Below are 12,088 nucleotides of genomic sequence, written 5' to 3' on the forward strand. Positions count from 1 at the left end.
GCGGCTGTTTCTGACACTGTGTTCTCTACTTCTCTCCAAACACCATATCATTAATTAAAAGCACATTTAATTACAGTACTCGATTTTTTGGCAGTGAGCCTTTCCAAATAATCAACTGATTTGCCAAATGAGAGTTTGAAATCTCCCTTTGCCAGAATATGTTTTTTAAAAAGACAAAAAAAAAAAAAAAAGAAAAATGCCATATTGCATGATGTGTCTGCTGGCAAGGGACAAAGGAGGTGGGGGAAAATGATGAATTTGAACCCAGTTAGTCTAAGAGAAAGTCAGCATGTGGGCACATCTTGTGTTTATGTTTTATTAGTCGTATTCATTTGAATATTTAAGAATCAAATAAAAGACGCCCCGCATTTTTCAAGTTTGGAATCCCAGTGTGTGGGTGCCATGCTGCCTGGGTGTAAATGAACTTATTTGTAGCTGATGCAGCCATCGCCCGGAGGATGGGAGTGAATGTTCAGGCTCCAGAGCTTTCAGAGTAAGGTGGGTCCTTTAGTCGGTCTGCTACTTGACAGAAGGGGCTGGCTTCCCACTGCCCTGGCTTCCGGTCCCCGCGTCTGGGCTGAGAGCAGCGCTGGAGCAGAGAGGTGGTGAAAGGTTGCCTTTTGCTGATGGAAGTTGTTTATGTAACTGGCGATCAAAAGAGTGATTTCAAGAATCTAAAACAAGGAAAATAGAATTGTTAGTGCTCCGGAGAAGTTCTCAGCACTTCCAGACCTGGCCACAGGTGGTCTCCATTTGCAAGTGCCCAGGCTTCCAGAATTCCCTTCTCTTTAAGGATCCGTGAAGTGCTTACATGTTCAACACCATCAAGGCACTGACATATTTTCCAGCTGCTTCAGCCAGAAAAAAGAATGGGTCTTAAAAAACAATCAAATTTAGTGGCAAATATTAAAAAATGTGACGATAGTGCAAGTCTATCAATTATCTTAAAGCCACATCTGTGTATAAATGAATTAAGAAATTCAGCACATTATATCAACTTTTTATTTAAACTAAATAAAGTCCTGAGTATGTCTCAATCTTCTGCACTTACTGGTTAACTGCCTTCACTTGAATGTCTGCCATTTAAAAAGAAAGTTTCAGATTCTAAAAAGGTAGTCTTTTTTAGTTGACATTTTTAAGACAAAGTTTTAGGAAACTCAGGTTCTCATTCTTTTTACTAAAACTGGAATTACATACTAAAATGTAGCCCTTGTACTTATTGTTTTTGCTTACAGATATTAAAACTACAAAGAACAAGTAACGTCTCAATTATAAAACCTTACTCTTCTCACTAATGAGTCCATAACCTGAATTACCCCACGTAAATAAGATAATGTGTATAAAGTACCTGACAACAACTTCCATCAAGACCACTTATTTTGAACCTTCTATATACCAGGCACTGGGCTAAAGCATTTAACAATCCCATCATTTAATTCTTAAGCCAAAAAAAGTAGGTAGCATTATATAATTTTTTAGGTGAAGAAACCAAAGTTTAGCAAGATCAGGTAAGCCAGAATTTGGACCTAGAACTGTTTGATTACAAGTAAATCTGTTTTCCCATCTGCAACTTAGTTTTTGCACAATAAATGTTTTAGCATGAAAAAAACTAGTATAAAAAAGTTAGTAGAAAGGCTTGTACTCACCTTGGGTTTTGCCATGGCAAAAAGTAATTTCTCTGTTGGTTTGTCCTTTGAATGTGTATTGTTAATGACTATCATAAAATCATCTTGATGACCTCCAAAGGTCATTAGACTCTTGTACACATAGCTGACTATTAACCTCTTCAAAGAGAAGAAAAAGTTAATATCTTACATACTTTTTACTTTCAAAGAAAGATGAGAAATGATTAATAACATATTTCCATTAAAATGCTAATATTAATGAAACTAATGTAACATTATGTGTTATCTATACTTAACTAAAAAAGAAAAATGCTGTTATTAGTTATATATAATAAAAAATTATTTTCTAATATAAAATCTTAAGATTCAAAATAGATAGTAATGTACTAGTTTTATGTAGGCATCATTTACCTTTATAATTAAAATACAGTTTGATTCTGATACTAATAACTCAATGTGGAAAAAAACAGAAAATACAAAAAGAAAATAAAAAGCACCTATATTCCAGCATCCAGTGGAAAACCACGGTTAATACTTTGTATATGTCCTTTAAGATCTCTCTCTACATGTATCTATATTAGGTTGGACCATATGAAACTGATACTTTTTAAGGTAAAAATGGTCAAATACTGGCAAATCCATATGTTTCACCTTGATATATAGATTTTGATACAAACATAAGTAGTATCATGCATATTGTTTAGGATTCTGCTTCTTTTTAAATGTAATAACAAATCATGATATCTTTTCATGATAACAAATGTCCTTGTATAACATCATTTTAAGTGATTTGATAGATAATCCTTTATTTAACCAATCTCCTATTGCTGGAGATTTAAATCATTTTTTATTTGTTACTATCTTAAACAATAATGCATATTTTTGACATATTTCAAAATACCCATACCTAATTATTTCTTTAGTTATAAATCTCAAATAACCGGAACTGCTACCTCAAAAAAGTAAGGACAATTTTGAGAATATTTCCAACCTCTCCTCTGGAAAAGTTATACCCAGTTACATTCCCAGCACTGTAGTCTTGCTAACACTAGATATGATCATTCTTTCAAATCTCTGCCAGCCTGACTAGTGAAAAGTAGAATCTCACTGTTTTAAATTGAATGTATTCGATTACTAGTGAAATTAACATTTAAAAATACATTTATTGAACATCTGTATTTCTTCTATGAATTGCCTTGGCCCATTTGTCTATTGGTGTGTTTATCATTCCCTTATTGTTTCGTAAGGATATCAACCCTTTGCCATACATGCAGCAATTTTTTCCCCCTCTGTAGCTAAAACAATTTTAAATATTAAAAAATGTACAGCTTATAAGTAAAGGAATCTGCATATCTAATGATTAGCTTGCAAGACTTTGAGCAGGCAATTCCAGCACTCAGTGCTCCATGAGCGGCAGCCCACCAGTGTCTATCTCCTGACCTCTGTGTCCATCTCCCAGGATCTAGGAAACTGGCTTACTTACCTAAGGTAACTCAGTACTGGTTTACAATTTTTTGTTGACTTTAGGTCATCGATTTTATAACCTATCTTCAAGTTACCCATTCAAGAACTTTAGCATTCGAGAACTATAAAGCTCTTCAAAAAGGTTTTTTTTGTTTGTTTGTTTTTGTTTTTGTTTTTTTAGCAATTATAAGGAGAAACTACTGTAACACTAACCATTAGTTTGGTTTCCAAAAAATTCTCAGTGATCCCTGACTAGAGCCAGACATAAGAGAGCCCATTACACCTACCAGTAGAATTTAACAATTCCTGTCTGCTAGATTTAAAAACAAAACAAAAAAGAACACATGAAATATGACAGAAAAATAAAGCAAATTTCAGATAGATACATAAACATGTAGAAAGCACAGTTTGACGTTATATTTAATCATGTAAAAAGCTCTAAAATACCACATATGTACAAGTGAACTGGTAAGTAATATTACAGAAAGTTACAGAAATGGTTACAGAAGCCTTAGGGATACCGAACTTAAACTTTCGTAATTAAAGTTTCTACATTAATGTTATCTTAAAGGCTTTCATTTTACACAGGAAGCAATCTTCCTAACACTATAAATGAATAGTCATTTTACAAATACAACTGTGGTTGGGGTGCCTGGGTGGCTCAGTTGGTTAAGCGTCCAACTCTTGGTTTTGGCTCAGGTCATGATCTCAGGGTCATGAGATCAAGCCTCGAGCTGGGCTCTGCACTCAGCCTGGAGTGTGCTTGAAATTCTCTCTCTCCCTTTCCCTTTGCTCCTCACCCCCCACCATGTTCTCTCTTTCTAAAACAAACAAACAAACAAATAAATAAAATCTTAAAAAAAAAACTCAAAAAAACAAAAACAAATACAACCGCAATTTAGTCATGGTATCTTAATATTTTCCTCATATGCAATATAAAACCTGTCCAATCTTGTTTTATTTTTATTTTTATTTTTTTAAAAGATTTTATTTATTTGACAGAGAGAGACACAGCGAGAGAGGGAACACAAGCAGGGGGAGTAGGGGAGGGAGAAGCAGGCTTCCCATGGAGCAGGGAGCCTGATGTGGGGCTCGATCCCAGGACCCTGGGATCATGACGTGAGCCGAAGGCAGATGCTTAACGACTGAGCCACCCAGGCGCCCCTGTCCAATCTTGTTTTAATGACTATTTGTTACACAGCATTAGGAAAAATGTTATCTGTGTATGAGAAAAATCATATGAAGAGATCATTAGCTTCTGTGTATGGTACACTGAGCAATGTGAAACTTAATCTTACCATGGAGTTGTATTCTAAGATGCTTAAACCATCCTCATGGATAGCCAGCCACATGAAAGTACTTCCGAGTGCGGATGGAGTTACGGGCTGTGAAGAGGTGCAAATACACTGTATAATAAATGCTAAGCAAAATCACAGAAACATTTTTCCGTCAAAATACAATGCAACATTTACAACAATGACTTCACATTAAAAATCTTCTTGGGGTGGGGAGAAAAAAAGAAGAAAATAAAACTTATGGGGGAAATAATCTCTCTTGGGGCAGAGGCAGGATCATGTAATGGAAAGAGCAGTGAATCTGATATCAGGAGATGTTGGGTCTGAGTTCCAAATGTGCCATTTATTAGCTGTACATTTGGACAAGCTACTGAATCTCTCTCTGAGGCTCAATTTTCTCATCTTTAGCATGAAGACAACAATGTTTAATCTTATTTTTCTTTTGTTTTAAGAGGCTAATAGTTAATAAGCTTGTAGGATTTCTATGATGACCAAGATCCTAACGGAACAAAATATGCTGATGTGTTTTCTAAGGCATGTGTAATGCTACTACAAGGTAAAGGATTAGTATTATAAATGCACACTTTTTCCAAAAGTTTATTAAATCTGATATTCATTGACTAATGACAATAGAATAAAAAGAAAATACGAAACTGTGATGAGTGGTAATGAGAAATACCAAAATTTCCACTAAATTCCTTATTGTAAAAAAGCAATGAAATTATATTAATAAAGAGAATCTCACCACTAACCCCCAACTAAAACCCATGCATGTTTTCGAGCATTTTACAATAATTGCTGAACAATAAGAACTGAAATTCTAACAAAAACTTAACTACTTCTCTTAAACCTTATAAAAGAAGTTGAGACTATAGGGACACCTGGGCAGGTCAGTCGGTTAAGTGTCTGCCTTTGGCGCAGGTCCTGATCTCGGGGTCCTGGGATGGCCCCGCATTGGGCTCCCTGCTCAGCAGGGAATCTGCTTCTCCCTCTGCCTCTGTGCCTCCGCCTCCCCCCCCAACCACCAACCGCTCCAGCTCGTTCACTCTCTCTCCAATAAAATCTTTAAAAAAAAGAGAGAAGTTGAGACTATAGATAAGGAACTGGGATGAATCTATAGTATCTATACAAATCTATAGTATTTATACATATAGTATTTTTGTTTATAGTGAAACTTTTCAGAATCTCATGTATAAAAAACCCCTGGGTTACTGTCTACTGAGGGCTGGTTTGCAAAGGATAGGCAAGCATTACAAAGGATGCCATTCAACCTATCAGCCCTTTGACAAAACACTGTTTTTGCTGTTCTTCAGTGAAACAAAACATGATATATACATGCAGTGGAATACTATTTAGCTCTTAAAAAAAAGGAAATTCTGACACATGCTACAACATGGTTGAACCCAGCAGACATTGTGCAAAGGAAAATCAGCCAATCACAAAAGGACAAATATTGTACGATCCCTGTTACACGAGGCTTCTAGAGCAGTGAAATTCACAGAACAGGAAGTAGAATGGTGGTTATCTGGGCCTGGGGAGAACAGGGACGAGGAAGTACAGAGGTTTAATCCGGGAAGATGAAAAAGTGCTGGAGGTGGATGGTGGTGAGTGTAGCATAAGAATGTGAATGTACTTAATGTCATAAAAACGTACACTTAAAAATGGTATATTTGATGTTATATATATTTATCCCCCCCAAAAGGGTGTCATTAAGCAAAGGAGGTGTCTTCATAGTATAAAGGAAGAAAAGTGAGCAAAGAAAAGATGCCACTCATGCAACATGCAGATGCTACATATTATTTAATAATATTTCTGTGCTAAAAACACAGAACATACGATCAAAGATGGATATTGAATATTTCTTCCAATGCTGAGATTAGAATTAAAATTCATTGTAAAATGCTGCTCTACAGTTCAAGTCTAGTCCTTATATTTTTAGAAGGCCTATGTTCAATTCCTTGCAAATATATTAATTTTAGAGATGTTTAAGCATACTGACTTTATCAACCACTTACTGGAAGTATACAGCTTCCAGTGCCAGTAGCAAAATAATTTCTTACCTCGCAGTGATACAGTCACTCATGGAAGCAGAGTACAACAGCCTAGATTTTACTCTTCTAATCTAAGTTGTCATGTGTAGATGGCGAAACTGAGGTCCAAAGAGGTTAACTGACTTGCCCAGAGTGGCACAGCGATTCAGCAAACATTTATTCAGTGATACTTATGTGCAAGGCAAAACGGTGCGCACGAGAGGAGGATTTCAGGGTCAGTGAGTCTATACCCTCAAGATGTGTACCACTTATTAGTGAGGACAGACCAAACACGCACACAGATCAGATCGAACACAAGACCAGAAGCATTTCAGGAGTCTGAGGGAGTATAAAGTGACATGGTTCAATAGAAAGAAGGAGAATTCAAAAGTACAGTTCTTCCTGGCGGCCTGGGCTACCCTCTCCCCCGCACCCCCCCTCCCCCCACCATCAGGGTCTGCCTCTCCTTCCTCAGTGTTCCCACAGCGCTCTGGCCCTGTGCCTCTTAACCCTGTTCACCCACCGGGCTTGTTTTCCCGCCCTGTTGCAACACCGGATCGACTGTGAGTTCCTAGAAGTTTGGGTACAACCCATCTGAAACCATGGGCTTCTGTATCCCTAGGTACATAATGTTTGGCCAACAGAAGTCACTAAATACTAAATACATGAGCAAATGAGTGACAGAGTGAATAACAAATGGGTGAGAGGCTGCGTGGCTGAAGAGAAGAAAGCAGAGTCCGGTGGTCGCCTTCAGTCTCCTGGTGAGCCTACAGAGTGCGAGTGACTTACGTGGGGGCCTGGGGGCGGAGGGGGGGGGGGGGGAAGTGGGGCAGAGGGCACAGATGGAGAAGCTGCTGACTCTCCTGCCCCTTCTTGGGTCCCTTCATTGTTTTCTTTCCATTGTTGGGAATCTCCTTACTTCCTTTTTAAAAGCCGAATCTACTACACTTGGGGGGGCTGTGGTCACTGTTTGACTTCACTGAACCAAAGAGAGTCAACTATACAGGAGAAGGTTTTCATTCGGCATCTCCCTCCCATCCTTTCTTACTTTCGCAAGAAACAACTTGGCACCAAAGAATGGCCACTTCCTGGCTACTGTCAAATAAATTCGCACACAGTCAGCAGCGCTGTGTCCCCGGAGGGCCATCCATCTGGTCGACAGTCGCTGACAGAGCTGCCTAAGAAGAGAACAAAAACAAAAAGGCCAAAGCAGAAACAGTGTATTGGCTTCCCAGGGCAAAGCTCTGCTTGAGCCAATTGTAGGCACGACCAGGACACCCAGGCGTCACCCAGGAGGAGCTATTATTTTGTGATTCCCATCTCGCCACTGTCCACCCCTTGTCCTTTTAGAACATTCCTCTCACCAAATTCTCATACTATTAGTGCTCTCGGCATGACCTAGGTTCCCCACCTCCCACCACCCCATCAGGCAAAGTTAATAAAAATCTGATAAACTAACATCAAACCTTAGAGTAAATTAGATTACAAAGGTAATTTCTCATGGTAATAACTTTCATTTTAAAAGAAAAGTACAAGATATTGAGACCAAAGAATGAATCCCTAACGGTGGAATTTTAGGTGCTACCTGGCTTGGAGAGATGCTGGCTATGGGGAAGATGCCTTAAATAAAATCACAAGGGCAACCACTTACTCTACATAAACAAAAGACTGATCTTAAATGTTTCCATTTTGGAAAACTCATGGTGAATTGGATTTGCCTCTCTTTTTCAAGTGAATCAGCTTTTCATTATATATTCTCTAAAACCAAAATTCTAAACCAGTTGAATTTAATTAAAAATTTATATTAAAAAATCTTGTGTAAGAAGATAGTTTGCTTTCATGCCAGTTTGTTTATAATGGAAAACCGTAAGAGGTAAAATGTTTTTGGTACACACATCATAAAATTAAACACAGTACTGGCCATTTTTTCTCTTTTATTAGCAGGATTAATTTGGACAAGAATGAATAAGATCAAATGAAAAGTAGACCTTCTAAATTAAGGTAAAAAAATTTTCCTTAAAAAAAACTGTAAATATAGATTCTCAAAATTCTAGGCCCATCTTAAATAAAAAGATCTATAACCTCTTGGGATTCAACAGTATTAAAAAATCTTAAGAAAATTGTCATGTATAACAATTTTCATCTTTAAAATTTGAACAGAAGAATATCACGAAAAGCCCAGCATGACTCTACCCTTTAAAGAGTCACAAGTAGGGGCACCTGGGTGGCTCAGTCGGTTAGGCATCCGACTCTTGGTTTCGGCTCAGGTCATGATCTCAGGGTCGTGGGATAGGGCCCTGCGTCCAGCTCCCCGCTCAGTGGCGCGTCTGCTTCTCTCTCTCCCTCTCCCTCTGCCCTTCCCCTGTTCTTGCCCTCTCTCTGAAATAAGTAATTAACCCTTTAAAAAAAAATAAATAAAGAGTCACAAGTAGTTCCTTACCTTAACTGCTCTTCAGAAGAGTCATCTCTATACCTTTTAGGATAAAATTTTTCTATGACTTGTTTTAGAGTTTGATTTGTTTTGCACTGATTAGTAACATGCCCTGCTGGAGTTGAAAAGGGTCTTTCAAAATCTCCAATCTCCACCTAATTGCAAATCCAAAGAGAAAATATAGGATATTGAAGAGTTTTTAAAAAATTAGTTTTATTCTTTCTAAACATTCTTTATAATATATAATACATAAATCTATTTGTCATGATTGAGTGATTATGGAATTTATAATCATACATAAGTATTATTAATAAAATATAATTCCATTTGAAAAAAAAATCTGTAATTGAAACATTTCGATTCCATTTCTATGCAAAAGACTCTTCGTTAATGTTGTCATTTAGTAGCATTTCCTAAGGGCCACTAATATTATTACCCATAACAGCGCAGGATAATTTTTCATTTTTAAGGTACTAATGTAATTGTTAATAATAAGGCAAAATGGAGGCTAAAAATAAAAGACAAAAAAAGTTATAAACCTATGAGAAGTCTCAAAAAAAGTATTATTTGCATTTCCTAAGGGTCGCTATTGAATCTAATGGAACAAGAATTATATTCTCATTACTTTCTTCCTAGATTTTCTCCATAAATGGTTCTGCATCCATCCCCTATTCTGTTATTCTGGGAATAGAGCCCTCTATTCTTCTTTCTCCCTGAATGAAAGAATGTTCAATCATTATCTCTATTAACGAGGCTACACAGATGCCATTCTCTACCTACCCATCCATCTCACCATCCACTCACCCACCCACTCATTCATCCATACCTATGTTGAGTCTCCATTATATCTCAGGCACTGTACTAAGTGAGGTGAGATTTAAAAAAATAGCTGAGCACAGTTCCTACCCTCATGGAGTTTACTGTCTAGTAGAGGAGACTGAAGTATAAACAACTTGTTTATACTTGTAATGACTTGTGTCAAGTGCCTTATATAGGGTACCAAAGAGGGTTCAAGGAGTGAGATGGAGTGGGGACATTCAGATGAATGTCCTATTGAACATTCAAATCCCTTTATACAGCATTCCTCAACAAGCAGATGGAGGGACCCATCCATACTGGGTGGGGTCTCCATCTCAAGAGGGCCCTCTGCCTCCAGGTAAGCCGTTAGCAGAACCAGCCTCTGAGATTCTGACCCCTGTGGCTTCTCTTTTCTAGCTCTTAGTCTGACCCACTGCTGTCTAAATTCCTCATCTGAACTTTGCCCTCGCAGTGTATTCTACCTCTCTAGGTCTCTGCCCCAGTTTCTTACTTGTTGGCTTCTTGGCTTGGCCCTGCTGTTCAGCTCTCATCCCCATCTCCTATCTCCTTCCCTAATTTCCTCACACCAAATACAACTTGTCCATACTAAAATCTTTCCCCCAAAGCAAGCTTTTTATTGTCCTCACCGACCACCAGGTCATACTCAGCACAGCTACCTGTGAAACGTAAGAGCAAAATTTCACCCCCAGGGAGATGGCAGTTGGACAAACAATAGTCACAAATATTGGCCATTCAGGACAACCTTTCCTATTAGGAAACCCTAGAGTGGAACCTCCAAGCTCAGCGTCCCCTCTCTGGCACCTGGCATACTGTGTGGCACAGAATGAGCACATACATGTTTGTAGAATAACTGAAAATTAGCTCAGAGGATTCCCAAAATGACTGCCATCAACATGACACCCTACCAGACACTATGTACAATGAGTCACGGTTAGCTCCAAGAATTTCCCAAGATGGAGATTATCAACAAGGACCTACAGGTATTCAAATCTACAACAGAAATAACCTTTCTTCTACAGATCTCATATTAGTATAATTCACTTGTCTTCACAAAGACTACTCTGAGGAAAAGAGAGCAGAGGTATTATTTAACTTTCATGGATGGAGAAATTATACTTCTTAGTTAGTAACACATTCAGAATTTTCTAGGTGTATATATAGTCTTACCTCTCTACTCCTTCCTTGAATTCATCTAAAACATGTTAGAAGTATATGTCTCTTTCAAAGTACATTATAATTTTTCTTGGAGAAACGGTCTGACAAAATTAAAAGTTGATATAGGAAGACTAACTTAAATTTTAGTAAAAATGAAAGTGATTTTAACAGAGACTCTGTGCCTTTAGAGGAAGAGAGACTAGGATAGCAAGTGACAGGAAATCATACCTAATCCTATCACTAAAAAAAAATATGTGATCTATTTGTCTTTTCCTCAGCTTTGCATCACTTGCAAAAAGAGAACCCTCAGTGTAGCATGAATGCTTTAAATTTGGGATGACCATAAAATTGTGAACTAAATGATCAACTATTTGTTCATCCAATGGAGAATGGACTACGTGTAAGGCACTGTGTTAGGTCCAAAGATGAACAGGGACAGCCCTTTCCCTCAGGGAGCCTACAGTCAGTGTTGCAAAGCCAAAACAAATCAATACTAATAAACAATTGAGGTAAAGATAGTACTGTGCAGGACAGGACAAAAACCCCAAGACTTCAGGAAGGTTTCCTGGAATAAGTGACACCCAAGATGAGAATTAAAGGATACACTGAAATTAACAGGTGAAGGAGTTGGGGGTAGAGATGTTCCAGGGCAGAAGAGACAAACAGGTAGACCTAAGAGGTAAGAAAAAGTGACCCATTTGCAAGTCAGGGAATTGTGCAGGGAACCACAGTTTATGCTTTGTTGGAGCATAAAGCTTAAGGCAGGGAATATTAACAGATGACGCTGGAGAGATAGGCAGAGTTTAGATCATGGATGTCCTTCTCTGTAAACGAGGGAATGACATAGCTAGCTAAATTCATGTGTTTGCTAGATCTCCACCCCAGTTCCTAGTGCTGCCAAACAAACCACCACAGCACAGCTTCCAGGCCCAGGCCTTAAGAAAATGGTAGCCTCCACTTCTTGTCTCTCTCTCGGGACGTTGCTCTCCATCCAACCGCCATTCTGTGAGGAAGAACACACAGCCACATGACGAAGCCACGTGTAGGTGTTCTTGCTGACAGCCCCAACAGAAGTCGCAACTAACAGCCAGCATCAGACACCAGTTGCGTACGTGGACGAGTCTTCAAATGATTCCGACCTGCAGCCACAGGGTCACAGCCAGCCTTCGAGTGAGGCCAGCTGATGCATATGCAGCAGAGACAAGCTGTCCTTACTCATCTCTGCCCAAACTATTATTTTAAGTGATGGAGTCTTGGAGTCATTGCTTA

General features: G+C 38.4%; 1 protein-coding gene across 1 annotated transcript in view; it reads right to left on the reverse strand.

Moving 5' to 3' along the window:
• Positions 1–488: 488 nt before the first annotated feature.
• PLEKHH2 (pleckstrin homology, MyTH4 and FERM domain containing H2) overlaps positions 489–12,088 on the reverse strand; it is a 97,247-nt gene continuing 85,647 nt past the window's right edge. Inside the window, exons 25-29 of the mRNA XM_021701203.2 lie at positions 8,855–9,000; positions 7,463–7,592; positions 4,388–4,474; positions 1,647–1,784; positions 489–674 (exon numbers count right to left, since the gene is read on the reverse strand). Coding sequence (XP_021556878.1) covers positions 489–674; positions 1,647–1,784; positions 4,388–4,474; positions 7,463–7,592; positions 8,855–9,000 — 687 coding nt within the window. The remainder of the gene's footprint in view (positions 675–1,646; positions 1,785–4,387; positions 4,475–7,462; positions 7,593–8,854; positions 9,001–12,088) is intronic.

This window comes from Neomonachus schauinslandi, chromosome 10 (assembly GCF_002201575.2).
Source record: "Neomonachus schauinslandi chromosome 10, ASM220157v2, whole genome shotgun sequence".
NCBI lineage: Eukaryota > Metazoa > Chordata > Mammalia > Carnivora > Phocidae > Neomonachus > Neomonachus schauinslandi.